At 42.3% G+C, this 23,376-nt stretch overlaps 1 protein-coding gene across 2 annotated transcripts in view; it reads left to right on the forward strand.

The window, feature by feature from the left end:
* B3GAT2 (beta-1,3-glucuronyltransferase 2) overlaps positions 1-23,376 on the forward strand; it is a 322,693-nt gene that overhangs the window by 235,201 nt on the left and 64,116 nt on the right. The window contains exons 3-4 of one of the 2 annotated variants that reach the window (XM_032409524.1): positions 11,784-11,902; positions 13,060-15,284. In XM_032409524.1, coding sequence (XP_032265415.1) covers positions 14,676-15,284 — 609 coding nt within the window. In that variant the 5' untranslated portion in view covers positions 11,784-11,902; positions 13,060-14,675. The remainder of the gene's footprint in view (positions 1-11,783; positions 11,903-13,059; positions 15,285-23,376) is intronic. The other variant, XM_032409525.1, reaches the window with a different exon arrangement.

Here is a 23,376-nt window from a genome sequence, read left to right on the forward strand (position 1 = left end):
GTTATAAGTGACAAAATTGGGAGGGGCCACAACTGGGACCCTAATCTTCTGACCTCAAGCCCTGGCCTCTTTGTTCCACCAGTTTGTGTTTTTGCATAACAATGACCACTTGATTGCTCATTTTTAAAAATGTGTGCAAATCAGTCCTATTCTGACCATTGTGATTCATTGCATGTTCTGAGGCCAAAAGTGCACCCTGCATTACAGTCATCATAATAGCACCAACCAATGCTTACTGAATACTTACCATGTTATTGTTCTAAGGGTTTTACATATATCAACTCATGTAATCACAAGGACTTCAAATTCTGAAATAACTTACATTTACACATCTCCTCTTATCCATTCAACTCTTTTACGTTTGTGGAAAACAGCCCTGGTGGAAAGAATGTTGGCTTTGGAAAAAAAAAATGGATTCAAATTCAGTCTCTGATCCTTACTGGCCGTGACCTTAGAAAAATGTCTCACTGTCTGTACCTACTTTGCAAGGTTGTTGTGGTAAAGTGTGCGTAGCGCATTGAACAGAACCTGGTTCATGCTGGTGCTTAGACAGCGTCTCTTAGTTTTAGGAATGAGGACAGGAGGCAAGTATTGTGATTATATTCACTTGACAAGTGAGGAAGAAGTCTAGATAAGTAAACCACAAGTGGGTATCTGGGATATGGTCTCGCTCAGGTCTCCTCATTCTGAGACAGCTCTTTTTCCCAGTGGGGAGGGACATGTCACCACCCACTTGACAAAGTTGACCTGGGTCTCAGGTAACTGTGCCTGGCAGACAGTTCCCACACTTAGGTTTCTGTGCCTTATTACTACCACTTTCTAAATGATTAGGTACTTCCAGACCCTATAGAGTGACAGCACCTCTTGGAATTTGGGGGCTTTTGTTTTTAGTTAGTTGAAGTGTGACTCTAGGCAATTATACCATAGTTTGGGAATGATGATTTTGCTAGCTTAATTGCACTCTATTTGAATAGAATTCCAAACACTTTTCTTGTAAAATAATGGACTCAATTTTGCAGCCCTTATGCTATTTCTGCTTCAGAACCAAGTCTTCTTAATGAGCTCCTTTTTTGACTAAATCTGTGTGGGTAAATTCTTAGGCTGAAGCTATAAACTCCTGATGGGCAAAGGAATAAGAGAACTAATGCCCTGTTCACTTTGTTTGACGGATTCATATTCCACTTAGAACACTGAATACATGCCCAAGCCACGTCCTCCTTAATTTGAAACTCAAGAAATAGAAACTAATAAATGTAGGCACTTCAATTGTCTAAGTGTAGGCTCATAAATTAATTTGTTATGAAAATAAAAACAAACTAATTCAGGCCAATGGGCTACCATATTTAGAAGAACTTGCACCTAAAATATTGACAATGTTCTATTTTCTTATATTTTGGAGGTGGGGAGCTCAAATAACATGTGGTTACCTACAGAGATTAGATTTATTTTGAGACAGACAGGAGATACTTTTTTATTTAAGAAGATACAGTAAACCTTTTTTAACCCTATGCAATGGGGGAGGCTGGGTGGCTCAGTCGGTTAAGCATCTGCCTTCAGTTCAGGTCATGATCCCAGGGTACTGGGATCGAGCCCCGTGGGTTGGGCTCCCTGCTTGGCGGGGAGCCTGCTTCTCCCTTTCCCAGGCTTGTGCTCTCTCTAACCCTATGCAATGGACTAAATGTTTGTGATTAGGTGAGTAGCGTTCTCAGGAAGGGGATTAGTGCCCTTATAAAAGGGAGCCCAGAGAGCTCTCTCATCCTTTCTGCCTTGTGAGGACCCATGAGAAGCCAGCAGTCAACAACTCAGACGAGAGCTCTCACAGACATCAAATCTGCTGGCACCTTAATCTCGGACTTACAAGCCACCAGCACTGTGACAAACGAATGTTTGCTCTTTAAGATACCCAGCGTCTATGATTTTGTTAGAGTGTCCTGAAGGGTGGTGGAATATGCCACTGAAAAATATACCGCTTTGGCATTAGATTTATTTTGAGTTAAAGGCACTTGAAAAACAACAGGTACAAGAAGCACCCTCTGATGCTTCCCTTTTCTACCTGAAAATAGGAGATAGAACTCCCATGTGAAAGATGTCCTCCCTATACCAGGAGGAAAGAAACATTCTTATCACCAGAGACAAAGATCTGAGGCTGAGGAAATTCTGTACAGACCTTGTTAAAATAATTCTTATCTTCCTATAGCCTCCCCATATATTTTAGTTACTTTCCCACAGAGCCTCTCTGTTCAATCTGGTATAAAAGCATAGGTTTTGCCACTTCTTTGGGGTCTTCATTTCCTGATGAGGGCTCCTGTGTCACGTAAAACATATTAAATAAGTTGGTATGCTTTTCTCCTGTTAACCAGTTTTATGTCTACTTAATTCTCAGAGTCTGCCAGAGACCCTAAGTTTTGCCTTCCCTTCAGTTTCCGGACAATGAGGTTGTGATCGTAAAAGCCTGAGATCCCACCACTAGTACTCTCTCCAGAGCCTGTGGTTGCAGTCCTGGAAGAACTGACAAAAGCCAGCAGAAGAATTCTTACTATAGTCAGCTTTCCCAGATCTCTGTAGTTCTAGTCAAGAGAGAAGGTAAAAATTTCTCCTTGTCCCTTCTTTTCCAGGTTCAGATTGGCAGGAGAAAAAAACATTTGTTTAAAAAACATAACAAAACATAGTTCTTTGGATTGTGACTCTTGTGAATTTGGTTTTGCTTACCCATTGACTATTGATCCCTACCAGGGTATCGAAGTCTCCCTCTTCCCTACCAGGGACGGGTATCACTTTCCTCTTTGTCTCATCTTATGTACTGAGAGCTTGGCTTGGCTTTCCATCTGCCAGCGTGTACAGATTTGGCCTATGGCTATAGGCAATTGTCAGATTGGGGACCCCGGGAATTTGGTGGAACAGAAATGAGGATTGCACACCATTGTGGCTACCATCTTACCAACAGTTACTGGTTCTTAGAGGGGGTTGTCTAAGTCTTTCTTTCTTTTGGCTATCTTTGGGAGTGGCTCTGGGTCTTGGGAGGGCTGCATCTTTTGCAACGTCTTTGGGGATGCCTTTTGAGACCACCATTAATCCATTAAAAGGCCTAGTGGTTTTAAGCCATTAAAAGGCTTACTGGTTTATATAGTCACATTGATACAGATATACTTTGGAAGACGTGGACTTTTATATCTAAAAGGATTTTTTAGAGATCTCTCATCTTAAACAAATGTCCTATTGTTACCTATGAGAAGATCAGATTGAAAGGAAAAAATTGATAAGGCAAAGGTGAGAATCAACTCTTATATAAATTAGTAAATTGTGTGTTTCTATGTTTATAACTAACTCATGGTTAAAATTTAAAATTAAAACTATAGGATCTCTTTTTGTAATTGTCTGTATGTTTATGTCTATATATGTTATGTACATGTGATCTTTTTTCTACCTCCAGATGATATTGGCAAAATTAATTTGTAAACCAGCTCTATGTAACTGGCTTAAGAAAAAATAAGCACTATATTAACATAAAATAAGCACTTAATTTATAAATTAAGTGTTCATAAAGCTCTCAGAAATATAGAAATGAGCCCCAGTGTTTTTCGAGTTCACATGATCTGGGATAATCTTCAGTAAATAAAAGCTACTTTAAGTTTGTTGGCTTAATAAAAATAGGCATGTCTTCAGAATTATCAACATTAAATATAGTACAGGCATACAAATTCTTCTATCTGGGCTTACTAGTCAAGTAAGCTTATATTATCTCTCCTAGATTTTTTTTTTTTAAAGATTTTATTTATTTGACAGAGAGAGACACAGCGAGAGGGGGAACACAAGCAGGGTGAGGGGGAGAGGGAGAAGCAGGCCTCCCGCGGAGCAGGGAGCCCGATGCGGGGCTCGATCCCAGGACCCTGGGATCATGACCTGAGCCGAAGGCAGACGCTTAAGGACCAAGCCACCCAGGTGCCCCTCTCCTAGATGTCTTTAAGTAAATGTATAAATTCAACCTAAGAACAAAACATACAGTAAAAGATAAGTTGCTTAATGTGTGTCAAGCATGACAGGAAGAAAAAGAGTTGGAGAAAACCATGTGTTTTGGGCACCTGGGTGGCTCAGTTGGTTAAGCGTCTGCCTTTGGCTCAGGTCATGATCTCCAGGTTGTGGGATTGAGCTCCGCATCGGGTTCCCTGCTCAGCATGGAGTCTGCTTCTCTCTCTCTCTCTCTCTCTCTCCCTCTGTCCGTCCCCACTGCTCATTCTCTCTCTCAAACAAATAAATAAATAAAATCTTAAAAAAAAAAAGAAATCTTGATTCATTAAAAAAAAGAAAACCATGTGTTTTAACATTTAGGTTCTTTGCTTCTGCGATTTTTTAAAAAATATTTGCCTGATTTGTCTACAAGAAAAATAACTTAAGATGATGGATTGCTTTGTTTAATGTCTCATGAAATTTTGATAAGTAATTCAAGCATAACTAAGGTGAATAATTAAGTAAAATGACGAATAAGGGAATTAAATGGATGCAAGTGAGATAAAAGTTTATAAATGAACTTTTTCAATATTGATTATGTTTGTAAAATATATCTGCATAAAAATAGTTTCTAAAATCTTCTGGTATCTTGAAACCTTAAAGTTATACTAAGTTAAATGATAGATATTCATTGAATAGATCCTTTCCAAATAAGATAAAATAATAAAACATCATTGCTAAACATAAGTTTATCTATATTTTAAAGACTTTATTTATTTATTTGAGAGAGAGAGAGAGAGCGAAAGAGAGCACAAGCTGGGGCAGGGGTTAGGATCATGACCTGAGCTGAAGGCAGATGCGTTTTTTGTTTTTTTTTAAGATTTTATTTATTTGACAGAGAGACAGTGAGAGAGGGAACACAAGCAGGGGGAGTGGGAGAGGGAGAAGCAGGCTTCCCGCTGAGCAGGGAGCCTGATGCGGGGCTCGATTCCAGGACCCTGAGATCATGACCTGAGCCGAATGCAGCCGCTTAATGACTGAGCCACCCAGGCACCCCCCGAAGACAGATGTTTAACCAACTGAGCCACCCAGGCAACCCAAGTTTATCTATTTTTGACTCCTTAAGTTTTATAAAGACAAAAGATATTTGAGTCTTCTAATAAACATGTTCTCTTTTTTTTGTCACACTGGAAAATAGAACTATGAAAAAATATGTACCCATAAGTTGTGAAACTGTATATTCATAAAATTTGCTAGTTTGCCACAGAATGCTAGTATATGACAAGCAATCTATATATATAAATGAAAATACTAGAAACCTTAAGAGTGAAGAGAGACAATTCTGTATGCAAAGTTTGCAAGGAAAGTGGGATGCGTTTTTGATTACAAAAGAAAAAGAAAAAATGTATAAAAGACATGTTTTCGTTAAGAGAAAAAGAGACTAATTTTGTCCTAAGATAAAATGACTGGTTGTTCTAGAATTGAGAAATGGAAAAAGTAGGACAGAACCTAAATTATTATAGAAAGTTGCAGAAGGTTTATGGGGAAAAAATGTGTATGTTCCAAAGTCAAAGCTAAGATTAAATGGATTTATTTATAAGTTTTTTTTAAATGAGCTCAATAATATACTGATACAAAACCAGTGTTTAATTTTCTCTCTCTCTTAAAATGACAAGGTTTCTTAGACTATCGTTCTCCTAATTTAAGAGATTATAAAAGGTTTTCCTTTACCTTTTGAGTAACCTGCCTAGGAAAAAGATTGTGTGTCTTATCAAAAGAACTTCCTCTGCTTCGTGTTAACTTTATTAGGTCTTAGATAACTTAAAACTGAATCTTCTCAATATTTAAAAAAGCTAAGGGTTTTTTTTTTTTTTCTTAAGTATATTACTTCCTGTATTTGCCTTTAAAACCTTTTATTGTCGTGGTGCCTGGGTGGCTCAGTCGGTAAAGCGTCTGCCTTCAGCTCAGGTCATGATACCAGGGTCCTGGGATTGAGCCCTGCATTGGGCTCTCTGCTCAGCAGGGAGCCTGTTTCTCCCTCTCCCTCTGCCTGCCTCTCAGCCTACTTGTGATCTCTTTCTGTCAAATAAATAAATAAAATCTTTAAAAAATAAAAATAAAAATAAAATCTTTTTTTGCCACTTTGGTTAGGTGGATAACTGGATGGTTTTCATAGTAATCTGTGATCTGCTTAATCAAGTGTTCAAACTTTTTAACATTTTAGACAAACTTCCCAAAAGCAAATTCTGAATAAAGTGTTTTTTACCTCAAACTAACTTTAGGATTTCCTAAAAGTTCCCTGGAAAATTTCAAAAGATTTGTTCTCTCGGGCGCCTGGGTGGCTCAGTTGGTTAAGTGACTGCCTTCGGCTCAGGTCATGATCCCGGAGTCCTGGGATCGAGTCCCACATCGGGCCCCGGCTCAGCGGGGAGTCTGCTTCTCCCTCTGACCCTATCCCCTCTCATGCTGTTTCTCTCTCTCTCTCTCTCTCTCTCGCTCAAATAAATAAATAAATAAATAAATCTTTAAAAAAAAAAAAAAAGATTTGTTCTCTCTCCTTATAAAAAGAGAGATGTGAAACTAATTAAGGTTATTGGATATGTTAAATTACATGGGAAACATAGTCAAATAAATGCGCTGTTCAACCTTCTTTAGGTTATATTTGTATGAGTATATGCTACTGATATAAATATTTCAAAGATAGTATAAAATCCGTAAAAATTTGTGTCCTTACTACCCATATAAAGAATCATAATTCCAGTTATTTTTTTAAAAGATTTTATTTATTTATTTGACAGAGAGAGAGATAGCAAGAGCAGGAACACAAGCAGGGGGAGTGGGAGAGGGAGAAGCAGACTTCCCACTGAGCAAGGAGCCTGATGGGGGGCTTGATCCCAGGACCCTGGGATCATGACCTGAGCCGAAGGCAGATGCCCAATGACTGAGCCACCCAGGCGCCCCATAATTCCAATTATTATCTTAAAATGTTAAATGCCACAGAAATAACCAAATTTCCTTGTAAATTACATCAAAATGAATTCTCACCAGATCTTTAACCCTGGCTATTTTTGAGTCTTTTGTCATTCACAGATAGTTATTTTTCACTCTGATGCTTCTCTGAAAGCTTTTGCAATCAACTGCAATCAAAAGTGCTTCAAAGAGATTCATGGAAAAGACTTGGACAAATACCTTGGAATACAGGTTTCTGGTAACTTTAAAATCAAACCACTAAACTAAATAAGAATTTCTAGAAATCTGGGGCACCTGGCTGGTTCAGTTGGCAGAGGACACAGCTCTTGATCTTGGGGTCATGAGTTCCAGACCCATTTTGGGTGTAGACATTGCTTAAATAAATTTTAAAAAAAAAGAATTTTTAGAAATCTAATGGAGTAACTGATTGATTCATAGAACCACTAACCCAAGATCAAGCAGAACAAGAATTAACTACATGGGACTAAATAAACTGATTATATTTTTTAAATTATTTTTTTGCTAAAACATGACATTTTTTAATATTTTGTTTGCCAGATTTAAAATTTTCATTTTCTCTTTTCTCTTAAACTATCTATAACTTGAAGCAGTTTTGTAGATTATACCTTTGTAAACAGAAGTGAAACATTTATGTTTTCTCTCTACCTGATCCCTTCAGAATTTGGAAATGCTGTCTACGGCCATACCACCCTGAACGCGCCCGATCTCGTCTGATCTCGGAAGCTAAGCAGGGTCGGGCCTGGTTAGTACTTGGATGGAAATGCTTATTAACTGTTCTTATTTTCATGACAATTTAGTTGTTTGCCTAAGTTCAATAATAATCTGTTTTTCTCATAACAGGACATAATTGGAAACAACGTTGTATTACTAAGGCTTTGACTGTGATGCCGTATTTGAGAATGACATGAATAGAATTAGATATGATCAGACAGATTTAGGGAACTCAGGTTCGCTTTACGGAACCAATGCTTATAAAATCCCTTGAAATCTTAACCTGATACCATGCTTACAGGGTTGCCAACCATACAGGTATGTAGATAGGTTACTTCCTGGCATACTCAGGAAAATTAAGATTTACTGGGGACCTTCAAAAGAGAGGAATTTACCCAAATCTATAGGTATTGCAGGCAAAGTCTGGTGGCAAGTTCCTGACCTGGCTTATGAACCTCTGTAGGTTTTTATTTTATTTTATTTTTAAAGATTAATTAATTTATTTTTGAGAGAGAGAGGGAGAGGGAGAGAGTAGACCCAGCACTGAGCACAGAGCCCAAAGCAGGACTCTAGCTCACAACCCTGAGATCACAACCTGAGCCAAAACCAAGAGTCAGACACTTAACCAACTGTGCCACTCAAGTGCCCCAACCTCTATAGGCTTTTAAACACTCAACCTGAGATTTTTTGTTTATTAAAGTTCCAGCAAAGTAGACTTAAAAAGAGCTCATATGATAATTCACTATTCTTGTTGCACTTACATAAATAATCAAGCCTAACTTAATGGGAGTAAACTTGTTTTACAAACAGATTAGTCTTCTTCGATTATCTTTAATAAAAATGGGGGTAATTTTGGCAGGAAATTCTGTGTTTCAATATAAAGTACAACATTCTCTTGTGGGTTGTTGGACGCTGCCATGTTTGTTGGTTTTAAGTTTTTTTCCCTCTGTAAACTGGCTCCTGCTGTTTTGTCCCTTTTGTCAATGCTTGTTTCCAATTTTTCTCCCACCCTCCTGACTTGATATCACTAAAACCTAAAATTGCCCTTTTTTGAAGTCTTGCAAACTGAAGCTGAATGACTTGATATAAATTTCAAAGAAATCACCACATCAGATCGTGTATGGATAACTTTCATGCTGGCTGCTATGTAAGTCACCCAGAAAGTTCACCATAACGGCTGATGCCATCAACAGAGAGGTTCAAAGAAACCAAACATTAATAAATAAATAAATAAATAAATAAATAAATAAATAAATAAAAACTAAATAAATTGGTGTGCCACCGCTTGTCCTCACTCCACCATCTAAAGCTGCTTCAAGCTCAACATCTAAAAATCTTGACTTTTGAGCCCTCGGGACTCAAAAACTGAGTTTATAGTTTGCTTTAATCATTAACCTTTGTTTTTTTTTCTTCTGTTTCTATAGAAAGGCCCCTCATTAAATGCCTGCTACTCATACCATCTAAGGCCTAATTTAGATGTCCCCCCACTTCCACATACACCATTGACCCCTGAAATAGGACATAACCATTTAACTGAACTGACCTATTTTCAGGGCTAAGAGACTGATGCAGTGAGTTATGGAGACCTACCAACTCAGTTCCTGGACTGTGGCATCAGTCTTATCTTGCTAAACAAACTGTAATACACAATAGTCTATTTTATATATTTTAACTTTCTATAATAGAAATTCTGAAACATGTAAAAGTAGGCCCAGTAATATAAGGAATCCCATGTGTAATCTCTTAGCTTCAATTATCAGCTTATGGCCAATCGCCTCTATTTTACGTTTATAAACTATAGTGTTTAAAGTACTTTAATCTACATTATCTCCTTTGGTTCTCGTAACAGCCGTGAAAGCTAAGTTCTGTAGTTTTACAGTAAAATTCTATTGCTGACAAATTATCATTTTAATGTAAATGCCAATTTTTAAGATAGCAAGGGAAAAGATATAAAGGATGCTAGTATGCCTTTATACATGTTTTATTGTGTTTTTGTGTACCCTAATTCATTAATAAAGGGAAAAGGAGGAACACTGGCATGTTTTACCTTCAGCTATTATTCAAACTGAATAGAATTATTTTCCAATGAAATTGTTAGGATGAATTGCCAATTTCTACTTTTCTAGAAACCCACTTCTACTGAATAACCTTGATCCTAACCTATCATAAAAAATGGGATTTTACTCAACAAATTACTGCTAACATCACATTTTGTACATAATAGCTGCAAATGTCTAAAATTTTAAGGAACCATAATTTAGAACAATTCTAGGCTAAACGTGGTATTTGTAGAGGATCCAGATGCAAGAAAATAAACCAAATGAGCCATTTAATTTGTGGTTTGAATGTCATTTTTCTGACAGTTATCAATGTAACTGTCATGTAGCCCTGGAATTTGGGGCTGTTAGAATTATTTATTTTGGATGTCACTCTTTCACATCTGATATTTTAACAGAGTTATGTTCACGTGCATGTGGGTATTGATTATCAATACCTTCACATGACATTATTACTTGCACATGAATTAGTTCTGATTCTCTCTACAACCTGATTTGCATACCCATATCATCATATAGATATTTACAAATACTTCTGTACAGATTTTTTAAAATTTTATTTTATTATGTTATGTTAATCACCATACATTACATCATTAGTTTTTGATGTAGTGTTCCATGATTCATTGTTTGTGCATAACACCCTGTGCACCATTCAGTACGTGCCCTCTTTAATACCCATCACCAGGCTAACCCATTCCCCCACCCCCCTCCCCTTTAGAACCCTCAGTTTGTTTCTCAGAGTCCATAGTCTCTCATGGTTCATCTCTCCCTCCGATTTCCCCCCTTCATTTTTCCCTTCCTGCTATTTTCTTTTTTTTTAAACATATAATGTATTATTTGTTTCAGAGGTACAGGTCTGTGATTGCGTACAGATTTTTTTCTTGATCTCTTTCTTACTTGACTAAGAATATTCAGGATGTCCCCAGATGCTCAGCTGAAGGTTGATTTAGTCACAGTGGCAGAACCCCAGGCTCAAATGTCAAATGGGATCAGTTCTATACAGTGCACTAATCGGGCTGCAATCTTTTTGCTCCAGAAGTTACAGTTGCATGTTACTCATCAAGGCAAAATGTAAATGTTTAGTGATTATACGATATGTTTTTGTTAACTCCCCAGATGGGATTTTTTTTTTTTTTACCTTTGTTTATCTGAGAACAACAACTGAATGCTGATGAAATGCTGTGGCTGATGCCAGCAATCTAAGGCTTCATTAGTACAGATGAAGCAATGCTCACTTTGTTACACAAATAATTAGAGAGATTAAATGAAAATAAACACTGAGAGGATGTACAGAAGCTCTGAAGTTAGGTAATTATTTTAATTACTCTAGTGACTTCCACCAACCTTCACTATCAGCCACAGACCAAGTTTAAATTGTTTTATGTAAAAATATCATAGACTATATGGAAAAGTACTATAGCTACTCAGTGATTATGCTTCATAAAAATGGCATTTTCTTTAAGCTTCCACTAAAAGGAGTTTTTTCCATTCTGGTGCCTGATAAACTCTCTAAATATCTTAAAAGCATGATACATTTTTGCACTTTAAAGTGTTTTACCCTGGTTTTTGCTTCAAATGGACATTCTTAATAATTTTGTATCTTTATCCTGACTCGGATTTGATCATGAAAGATGTGGGTTCACATTTTTGAGTCACTGAATGTAAAACAATATGGCATATTCAGTCATTTGAAATAAATGTCACTTGGAATCATGTCATCCTTACTGCATGACAAGTTGCACCTTGTATTTGGGGTAAATATTTCTTTATTCCCCTTCCTACCTCAAATGGGGGAAGACTACCACACGCACTGACTGACACCTTCCTGACAGGCGGAGGCCATTTTTAGAGGCATGGTCAGTCCTGTTTAGAATGGATCTCATTTTTATTCCTGTGTGACGATGATTCTGCAAATCTCCTGGGTTAAGATCTTCTTTTGAACAAGTGTTACCTGCATTTAAATACCATTCATTGCTTGCATAATGCCAGCTCCTCTGCAAAATACTTTACCTAATTTATGCTATTTAATCCTTATAAGATTTCCATGGAGTATGTATTATTAACTCCATTTTCCAGGTGAGGAAACTGAGAAGCTCACCGACTTTCTAAAGTTGCTCAAGTGGCCCAGCTGGGAATCAAACCAAGGTCGGCCTGACTTCAAGAACCACGATGCCCCCAACAGATGATTGAATGAGGTAAACCTGGATGCAAATGCTGACGAAAGATAATAGAAACGATGAGGTGACCTCCTTAAGGTGAATGTGCTAGTTAAGCGTTGTGTTGTAGGACACGTGTGAACTCTGAACACCAGTTAAAATCTCCAATTCCAAAATTTGATTGATTTTGAAAGGGTCTCATCTGTGAATGGCCCTGGTTGCTGGAGAAGAAGCAATTAGGAATGGATTTTTATGGAATAGTAAGTATAACCAAGAATTCCCGACTAACAAAGATTAATGAAGTTTCTTAATAAGATTCAGTAACCACTTGAGCTGCATTCCAGCTAACACACTCCGCATTTCTCTTCAACTACATTAAAAGTTTCAGCAGGATGAATGAGACTTCAGTAATCTTTGCAAAGGTCGCCAGGTGTGCGTGCTGTTTTCTAGTATTTAAGAAAAGCCTTTACTGGGTTCCCTCCCCCACCTAACTGCCCCAAGATACTGACATTGGTTTCAGGCGGTGCACCCCCAGGCCTGATCACGACACATTTTCAGGAGGTTGTGTTATATTCAGAGGACCATTAGGGTAGCTGAGAGTCAGGGAAGGGTCTAACGGATTCACTGTTTCCTATGTTAGGATGCACTCATCTGCCGAGTTTATAGTATGAGTCGTGGCTGATACAGGGAGCTGGGACAGAACGTTAGTCCTTGCATGCGGTGGGAGGGTGGGGAGGGAGTGCATGTTAACTTTATAAATCTCACCCTCAGGTTTCAGACTCTGAGCAGGAAGTTAGGGAAATTCACAAACGCTCCAACTCCCGGTGATAGAGCAGCAAGGGTAGGGCTTAAGAAATTGAGGACTCTCAAAAAAGGCTGGAAGGGTGGGGTGGGCTATCAGCTCCAGAGCTCTCCAGCGCGCCCTCACGCAGAATGCGCAATCGGAGGGATTTATTTGTGAGCGAGACTGAGGAAGACAAATAACCGAGAGAAGATGGGCTCAGAAATTATTTATCGTGGGCTGGCGGGGGGAAAGGCTTTCCTGCTGCTTTTGCAAGCACCTCCCTGGGACGTGACTATGAAGCCTGGCCCCTCTTCTTTCCTCCCGGTACATTATAGACAGCCAGGGACTCAGCTAGAAGGTCCGCTCGATATAAAAAGTCCTAAGCACCAGTTGTTTACTCGTTGTCTTCCAGGCACTGTCATGGTTCTATTATGTCTTCGTACGCTGTTTGATTTTGACTGCACCACGTTTATACATCTAGGAGAGCCAACCCCTCCCGGTCGGGCTGTGTGGAAAGTGATTTCTTCAGGCCGCGCAGCGAGGAAGCCACGGGCTAGACTCCGGGGACCACCTTCTGTTTCCACTTGGCCACTTGCTACTGACCTCGGAGAAATCACTTTAAACGCTGAGCCTCAGCTTCCTCAGCCATAAAATGAAGGTGATTCTACTTTCCAGGCCTCTTTAAAAGGATCGTCGGGAGGGTCAAACGGAGTAATTCTGATGGCAGCGAACTGTGAGGAAATGTGACTCCAAATTACTGAAGGAAAAATAAGTTAAACATCCTCAGCTGGAGTTTTAGGAATTTCCCCCCCAATGATCTCACTGCAGGCAGGCAGCAACCGTTTGGATGGATTCTTTCTTAGGGACCATCTTACATGCCAAACACCTACGTGTGGCACCCCTCCGCCTCCCAGGGCTTCTATTGATTTCTGCCTTTCAGTGAAAGCGCTTTTTGCTGCCGCTGTTGGGTACACACCCCAGCACACCAACCCTGCAGCTGGGGGCCAGAGAGAGGATCTTTTACCCTCTCCGCCTTTGTCCCCTCACTCCCCACCCTAGGTCTCCCGAGTTTTCCGCACGTGAATGGGGTTTCCTGGCTGATCTCTAAAGACCTTGCAGTATTTCAGAAAGCTACGAGCGCGCGGAGATCAGCGAACGAGCATCCAGCCCTTCCCGCAGGTCGTGCAGCCCCGCGGGGACCCTCCTCCCGCTCCTCCGGCGGTGCAGCAGCCGCCTCTAGAGCTAGCTCTCGGGGCCGTCAGCGGCAGACCCCGCGGAGAGCCGGGGCCCCCCTCGCAGCCCCTCTCGGCCAGTAGCAGCGCTGCTGTCTTCCCACAGGAGGGAGGACTGGGAGGACGCTGGAGTCTGCAGCGCCCCCGCCCCCTCGCTTTTTCTTTCTTTCCTTGCTTTGGGATCTTGCTGCCGGAGCCGGGAGAGGGTCTGAGAAGACAAGCGAGAAGGACCGGAGTGCAGGCTTCCGCTGCGGCGCGCGAGCAGAGCTGGGGGCACAACATCTGCGGCGTCCCCTCCCGGTCCTCGCCCACCCGGCTGGGATGTGATCCAGGAAAGCACTCAGCGCCTGCCTCCCGCCCTCGAAGGTGCCCCCCCAGAGAGCTCATTGGGAGCACACCGCTGGAGTCCCTTTGGCCGCAGCGCCACGGGACGGGAGTGGCAAGGAGTCCTGGGGCTGGTTCCCAGCACCCACTCTTCAGAAAGAGCGGCGGGGGATCACCGCTTTCCTGGCGCCCCGCGCAACTCCGGGGCGAGCAGCGCGCGGCTGGACAGAGTCCCGCTTCCCGCCGACTCGCGGGCACTCCCTGTAGCCCTAGCTTCTCGGCACCTGCGCCGATCTCCCACGCCAGGGGCCTGAGCCCCGCGGCTCTCGGCCCCCGCAGCATCCTCAGACCCCATGGAGAACGCGCCCGCCGCGGCTTCCTGAGTGCGGGCGCCGCCGCCGTCCAAACTGCGCGCTGGGGTCCTCCATCTCGCCCCCTTAGGGGCGTCCGAGAGGCCAGCGAAGAGTGCACCATGAAGTCCGTGCTGTTCAGCCGCTTCTTCATCCTCCTGCCCTGGATCCTAATCGTCATCATCATGCTCGACGTGGACACGCGCAGGCCCGCGCCCCCGCTCACCCCGCGCCCCTACTTTTCTCCCTACGTGGTGGGCCGCGGGGGTGCCCGACTCCCGCTCCGCAGGGGCGGCCCCGACAGCAGCCCCGGGCGCGGCTGGCAGAAGCGCAACGAGTCGCGGCCACAAGCACGGCCGCGGCCCGAGCCGCCTCTGCCCACCATCTATGCCATCACGCCCACCTACAGCCGCCCGGTGCAGAAAGCCGAGCTGACCCGTCTGGCCAACACTTTCCGCCAGGTGGCGCAGCTGCACTGGATCCTGGTGGAGGACGCGGCGGCGCGCAGCGAGCTGGTGAGCCGCTTCCTGGCGCGGGCCGGGCTGCCCAGCACGCACCTGCACGTGCCCACACCGCGGCGCTACAAGAGGCCCGGATTGCCGCGCGCCACGGAGCAGCGTAACGCGGGTCTCGCCTGGCTGCGCCAGAGGCACCAGCATCAGCGCGCGCAGCCCGGGGTGCTCTTCTTCGCCGACGACGACAACACCTACAGTTTGGAGCTGTTTCAGGAGGTAGCGGCCGGCCCGCCCCAGCTTGGGAGGGGGGCGGGTGGGAGCGGGGGCGCGCAGGAGGGGCTTCGGGGCCGGCCGGGCTGCGGCTGCACTTGTGAGTTCTCACTTTTCCGTACTCCCATTCGGGACTACAGGTGGAGCGCTCCTCGCGGGCAGCCTGCAGCTTCCCCTGGCCCTGGCGTGTTTACGCTGGCCTTGGGGGTGGAGAGTGGACGAGAGGACCGCTGTGGCTCAAGGGAGGGAGTGTGTGACCAGGGGCTTCGCAGTCCACCTGGTCTTGAGATTGAGCCGAGGGAGTAGCACAGGTGAGGCGCGAGGCTGTTTCCAGGAACGAGGCACTGGCTGGCTTGAGGATGGAGCCCAGATGGCAGAGAGAGTCGCTGGGCGAGGCACGCTGTCCGGAACAGGTCGCGGAGGGACCCAGCTCCCTGGGCAGGCGGGCTTGGTGTATTCTCGAGTCTAGAACCATACAGGGAGGAAGGTGGAGATGGTGACTAAAAATCATCCCAGAGACAAATTTCTCTCTTACAGCCCGCTGGCACGGAAATGGTTAGAGTGAAAACAGTGACTTCTCCAGGGTGTGTGTGTGGGGGGGGGGGGGGGGTCCAACCTCTTTCTCTTCCTGCACCCCACAAAAGCCCTTTCTGATTCTGAAGATTGCCTCTTTTTCAAGGAAAACCTCTGGTAAATGAGTTGAGACTGTTGTGCCCTGTGGTTGTCTTTCTGCCGCCCGAATTATGAGGAAGACAGCCCCATTCTTTTTCTGAGCTTTTCTCTAAGGCCTCTCTTGGGCAAGTTAGCCAGGCCACTCTTGCACCTGCCCATTGCATCCTGGTGCTCCCTGTGAGGTCCTGGGTGCAGCACGGTCCCCTGCCGCCTAAATGGGTCTTTTCCCTTGGAAGGCCACTCATGCACAGAGCCAGCAGGGGGTTAGGACAGGTTTTACTTCTTGAGGCTGGTATTTTGCAGTCTGTGTGTGTTCTGTGAATGAGTCCGGATTGCATGGTTTTCACTATTCTTCCTTATACACAAAGATACCTGGGGGAAAAAAACAAAAACAAAAACTTGGGATTCTTTGACACTTGGTGGGACTTGCTTTCCTTTATCCCAAATTCCTTGACCTCCTGCTTCTGAGACTCCATCACAGCCCCCACCCTGCCAAGTAAACTGGACAATGTGTGTGTCTAGTAAACATAAACGCCCCACAACTTCATCCTAATATCTGTTTGGCTTTCTTAACCTCAGGACAGAGTGACTTTATACCCTTTCAGTTTAATTTTTCTGCCTATGTGGCTTTTGAGAATCCATTTTTTTAAGGGCAGTTGCCACCTTCATTTCTATTCATCCTCTCCTTCATGAATAAAAGGACCAGTAATCGCTTTCCATCCTTTCTTCAACTTTTTGCAATGTAGGGCTTTCTTTCCATGTTCCTTCAGAAGAAATAGATAAGCTTGACATTGTAGGGGGTAGTCTTTATTATAACCAAGATCAGAGAGAGAATCTGATTTTTCTTTAAGTTGGGCTTCAGTTTTGATCCTGCTTACATACTCTTTCCCCAAAGATACGGTGGTTTGTATTCTGAAGCAAAGACCTTTACATTTCAATACACCATAATTTTAAACTTCAAAGTTTTTTTTATTATTATTTTTTACCCTTGGAGGTTGCCTCGGAACTTGGAAGTTGCCTTACCTGTAGAAATGTGTGGTCTTGGCATACGTAATGCACATCATTATTAATAAACTTTTTAGGGGGATGGGCTGTGAAGGGGGAGTGGTTTTTTGGTTTATCTCCAGGTTCTAGCGCATTGGTGTGAAGGGTTAGATGAGTGCGAGAGCTGGTGTTCCAGGCAGTGAAACAATGGAGCCCAGTCTTTCTTTGATGCTTCCCAAACTGAAAGGAAGGCTTGTTGGTGGGGGATATTAAAGCAGCAAGAGAAAAACCCAGTAGATTTTTTCATTGGTCCATTGGAAAAAGAGAGAGAAAGAATATAAAGGAGGAGAGGGTGAGGAGGAAAAATAGTAGTGGCCCAGAGGAAACTATAAAGGGTAAAACATGCAAAACTTATAAGACACTAAAATTTTGTGCAGTAGGAAGTAATGAAAAAAAAATCAAACTTAATTTAAGAGCACGTGCAACTCTTTTTTATGGAGAGGTGCCAAGTGGTACAAAATATACGACAGAAGGACTGTTTAAAGAACGTCATACACATGATACATTTGGAATTGAAATTCTGTAGCTTCCAGAGGCCACTCGCAGACAGTAATTTCAAGACTAGTCCCTTTCTCCACCACCTCTCATCCTCCCTCACACACAGTGTTTTTGGACAGAGTGGGCATCTGTTCACCATGCATATATGTTGATACATTCAGTTTTCCTTTTTGCCACGCATTCTTTTCCTTGTAAGGCGAGCGATATTGAACTCTCTAAACAGGTTAGTGGGATTTATGCATCCTTGGATTTGTGCAGTAATGGGATGGTCTACCTTATACCCGTTCTAAGATTAATGATTCCATGTGGATTATAGTCTAGACATTGCTCTCTTGGAGAACAGGTAGGACTAGATAAAACATCTAAAAACTGCAACTCCTTGGGGGGAAGGGAAGATGCTGGTAAAGGATGCTGTAGAGGCGAGGCGTATAGATCTCAGTCCTCCATATTGTGCATACACACAAATTAGTTTTTAAGTAATTCACAGTACTTGAGAGAATGTCCCAAGTCAGGCTTCATCTTTTATTCATAGTGCTTCTAATTTCCATGGTTGATGTTAATGTAGATAAGATAAAAGGAGGAAAATGAACCAGGTACAAATTAGCTCGCTAAGCATTGGCTGCAAATGAAGGAAACTAAAAGATGAAAGGTCTCCAAATTAAATTAAAGGCGCAACAGGCAATCTGTGTTCAATTATTCCTCCCTGGTAACTGGAGAGCTGCTTTCTTCTTCCATACAGCTAACTGATGTTCAGCCTCCCCTCTCAACTGAGCTGTGCTGCCAGGAAGGAAATATTTGCATCGAAATAGTGCTACCTTAGCAGCCAAATCCACTTGCAAATGAAGCTCTGGGGGGAGTGGTAGCCACAGAAACTGGACTGTCGTTTGGAGGAGATGGACAGGGTTTTTCCGGTTTGCAGTATCCCAGCAGGTCCTTCTGCTCTCCCTGTGGCACGGAGGGTTTTAGCCTACAGATGTAGTGCAGATAATCCTGCCTGCCCGAGCACCCTCTCATCTGTCTAACCCCCCCCGGAAAAGCTTCTTTGTGAAGGATTTAAGCTACTTTAATACAAGCCGCAACTGCAGATAAATGTGGCTCTCTATCTAGTTATATTTTCAATAACACTATTGATGAGACTTCCATTCTTCGCCAGAAAACCTTCCAGTGTTTCCTGAGTTTAAAGCTGACGCTTTTCAGGTGAAGTTGCTTTCACCTTTGGAAATCAATTGAATCGAAAGGTTAAAAAACAGTCCTTTCCCAGCAAGAAGAAAAAACTTTAAAATTTTTAACTTTAAATTTAATGAGCAAAGACTGGAAGACAGGCCAGCCGTGAGACACTTAAGGGGGGGTGGGTGAAAGGACTCAGTTAATGAGAAGGCACCTTGAAGATGCTTTCTGGCAAGCAGTGAACTAAAGACGCCCTTTGTTTCGATTTTTCTGTTGGGTGCAGTTAAGCTATTTGTGTGCTGAGCAGGTGGAGGAGTCGAGGTTTAATTTTCTGTCTCGTTCTTTTCCTGAAGCATCAGTATGCTCCCCTCTTTATATGCAGCTTGTTAGAGCCACAATCCAAAGGATATTCAAATTTACAATGTTTGGCACTTCCCCCCAAGTAGTAAATTCTGCCTGTGTTTCTTGAAAGGAGACCAGAGATCTACCTTTACTTTTACCTTTGATACTGTTACTTAGTGTAGGGTAATTATCTTTTCGAAGTGAAGAAACCTAAAAGAATCTCTTAGGTGTAGCATAAAATGACTCTTTTACCTGAAATGTGCCCTTTGTGTTTTATTTCTCCCCATCTAAAACCATATTAATAATCCTGTTGTAGGGCTGATAAAACATGAGAATTTTCTAAAACTGCAGCCAATTTTCTTAGTCTGTCAGTGTTAAATCTCAAGATTTTCTGTGTTCTCCCTCGGTGTACAGTACTTGGGTTAGGGCTAATTTTTGAGTTTTCTATGAAGACCAGTTTTCATTTGGATTTTGAGATTTTAATGGACCAGAAATAACAATTTGGGTTTAAAAGACATTCTCTCTACTGCCTCTTCTTGTTGTCCTCTTCCATCATTCTTTGTCCCCCAACCTACTTTTCACTGATTATCCTTTCTCATGAATAGGCATGAAGACATGCCTGGATTATTGTTTGGTGCAATGAACGTGTGTCTTTTAAACATTTAGACTCTTGTCTCCTTCTTGGAAACTATAGTGGGTGACTCCATTTTCTTCTGTCTCCTCCCCTTGCCTCTAAATTACAAGCTGGTAAATTTTCTCTTGTGTGAACAGTAATGGAATAGTAATTGCTTTTAAGGCATGCTACAAAAGCAAAATAGAAGAACCAAAGGCAATGGTCTTATTCATTAACTATTCCAGGTGGTATTCAAGTAGTGCTTTTTTTTTTTTTTTTTTGGTACAGAATTCAGTAATGTTCAGATATGTCTGTTCAAACATTTTGAAGTCTGAGGAAATATTTGCTCAATCCATATAGTTAACACATTATATACTTGATTTGCAATGCTGTTGAAGCATGATATTTAAGTTTTGCATGGATCTCAAGTCCTCCGTCCAAAACACAAACTTGTTACACCAGTCCGTAGGTAGGTAGGTAAATAGGTAGGTTTAGAACAGATTTCCAATTCACAACAATAAATGAAGATAATCCATTGTTCATGCCTGGTAGTTCTTGTGCATAATTTAAAATAAATGTTAAAATACTCTTTCCCATGGGTACAGGCAGAATGCAGTTGACATCAGTTGAGCACTTCACTATGGGCCAGGAACCACCCTTAGGGTTTTATGTGTTTTAACTTCTTTGTTCCTCACAACAGCCCCTGAGGTAGGTACTGGTATGTTCCTATTCTTTCATCCTACTGCTGATATTTAGGTCTGAGCATAGTACTTTGGTGACCACAGAGATTTTTAAAAGTGCAGCAGGAATCTAATACAGTCATTTACTCTGACTGGTATAATTGGCATCCTTATTTCATAGTTGAGTAGAAATGCCTGGAAGTAACTTGAACAGGTCATGCAGCTGTTCAGAGACAGAATTTGGAGCCCAAGTCCTCTGGTTCTAGAGTCTGCCCCTTTTTTTTTTTTTTTTTTTTTTAAGATGTATTTATTCCAGGGGCGGGGCAGAGGGGGAGAGAGCTGGAGCCCAGCACGGGGGCTCCATCTTACGACCCTGAGATCACCACCTGAGTCAAAACCAAGAGTTGGACGCTTAACGGACTGGCACCTGGCATTACCCAGGTGCCCCTAGAGCCTGCGTTTTTGACCTTCCTGAGGCTTATCTCATTTAACATGTACAGTCGGATGGAAATATGCCAGTGTGGTAAATAAAGCATTTGAACAACAGGAGTATTTATTTCTTTTAAAAGACTTATTTATTTTAGAAAAAGAGAGTGGGGGAAGGGGCAGAGGGAGAGAATCTCAAGCAGACTCCCCGCTGAGCCCAGAGCTCAAGGCGGGGCTTGATCTCACAACCCTGAGATTATGACCTGAGCTGAAATCAAGAGTCAGATGCTTAACCGGGGGAACCACCCAGGCGCCCCTCAACAGGAATATTCTAACATTGTTGCTGTCTCCTGCCACACTTAATCTCAGGTCTGTCTTCTTGGACATACCAACTTCTAATTTTCCTTTTCGGCCTTTTTTTCCCCTAATATCATTTGATCTTACGAACATTTTATTTCATTTCACATTATCTCATTTATAGCCCATTGGATTTTTAGATTTTTTTTTTTTCAAGTCAGGTGAAAACTGCTAAGTTAGTATATAAACTGTAATCTTTTATATATATATAAAATGTTTGCTTTTATATATATAATATGTGTGCTTTTTAAAACTATTCTTGTGAACAAGAAAGGATCATTTCTGCAAGAAGATAAAACATTAAAATTAATTTTTTCCCTCACCTGATAGATATACATCAGCAACTATAGCTACTGAGCACATATCTTTTCAGGACAGGCAGAATTGAATGGAAGAAGAATTGTTGGGGTAGAATGGGTGTCAGGGACAGTACTGAATTATTTCATGTGGCAGGAGCTGGGTGCCCAAGTCAGTCTGAGCTGAAGCTCATGCAGGATACAGACAGCCGCTGGTTGCTCTCTCCCACGGAGGCTGAGGCGGCTCCTTCCTGGAACACAAAGATGTACTTGTAGAAACCTCCAGCCAGTGTGCTGGTCATGCTGGCTGCTGATGGTCCGCACTGTGAGGTGCACCAGACTGGTCACTTGTTGACAGAAGGCTTAATTTTCTTGTCCGTTATTTTTTGGGGGCCTAGGAATTTCCCTGGATTAAAAATACAATGAATAAATCATTGGTTGAGTCTTTTTGCATGTTAGGAAAACCTTGGAGATGTCTGTGCTGAGGAGGGTGATCAGGTTCTCAACCTGATCTTATTTGGTCATTTGGTCTTTTCTTCAAAATAACTGAAAACTTAAAAGTTCTTTTTTTCCCCCCCAATCTCCAGCAGTGGAAAGAGAACTTTAAGTAGTAATGTATGTTACATGCAGAAACTAAGACCTTCGTTCCTTCATTCTGAAAGGCAGGTATTTATAAATTGTATCTTCACATTGAGAAGATATTTGAATATAATTAGTATGCGTTCTCCTCCACTTGACAAATGTTAATTGAGCATCTACTGTGTGCTAGGCACTGTGCTTTGTCAAGGCAGGGCGTAATACAGCTGCGAACAGAGAGGGTGCCTCCCAGTCCTCACAGATCAAGTGTCTGGACTAAATATGCGTGCTAGGATCAGTGCCTGTTGAGAGAAATGCAGAGGCCTGGGAGTGTAGAGCATAGACAGCTAATGGGGTTGTAGGTTGTAATGTGGAGTGATTGTAGAAGTGACCTCTGAGCTGAGACCTAAAGGATGATGGGGCCTAGTGGGTGACAGGGCAGGGGAGGGAGCCATAGTTAAGAACCTGAGCGAAGAGGGTGTGCGAACATCCAGAGAACAGAAAGGTGTCCTTGACGAGAGGGGATGGGATGGAGGAGTAGGCCCCCGCGGCCCCATCTTCTGCATGCCAAGTGAGATACTTAGTTCTGGGGGAAGCGTTAGCATCTCTTCCCAAGCCTGTCCTATAAAGAAAAGAAGTCTTCATTTTTTGTGTGTAAATCCGTGGCTTTGAAGAGTGTGCACATAGCAGTGCAAGTACTATGCTTTCATTTTTTTCCATCTGGTTTTCAGATCACCCATCAGGCAAATCTTTGGCTTTTAACTTTTTAAACAGAAGTTAGATAAGGGTGGGGGGAGTAAGTTAGTAGAAAAACTATGTATAAGTATCTGTTCATCTAGTTGTTCCAAGGAAGTGGTATTGTAGACTGTTATGGATTCTTTTATAGTGCCTAACATCACATTATATAATGTGGTATATGTATTTCAGTTGACCATTTCTCCCACTACAATCTAAACCCCATAAGGGTAGGCATTTTCTTTTGTTCATTGTTGTATCTTTAGTGCTCAAAGCAGAGCCTGCCATGTAGTAAATGCTCATTAAATATTTGTTGAATAAGTGAATGAATTATAGGGAGATTAGAAGCTGAGGGGCTCTCTTACAGAAGGAATCTGTTCCTAGAAAGGAGCCCTGAACAGAGATTGTTGGTCAGATAACACTTTTGAAGTCTGTGTTATGTGTCTAGGATTATATTGAGCCTTTTAAATAGTGACTTTTTTAAGAAAAATGCTTGGGTTTTTTTTGTGTGTGTGTGTGTGTCTGAAAACATCCTTATTTCACCTTCATTCTTTTTTTTTTTTTTTTTTTTTAAGATATTATTTGAGGGCGCCTGGGTGGCTCAGTCGTTAAGCGTCTGCCTTCGGCTTAGGTCATGATCCCAGGGTCCTGGGATCGAGCCCCACATCAGGCTCCCCGCTGAGCAAGGAGCC

Source organism: Phoca vitulina, unplaced genomic scaffold (genome assembly GCF_004348235.1).
Source record: "Phoca vitulina isolate PV1807 unplaced genomic scaffold, GSC_HSeal_1.0 scaffold11, whole genome shotgun sequence".
Classification (NCBI taxonomy): domain Eukaryota; kingdom Metazoa; phylum Chordata; class Mammalia; order Carnivora; family Phocidae; genus Phoca; species Phoca vitulina.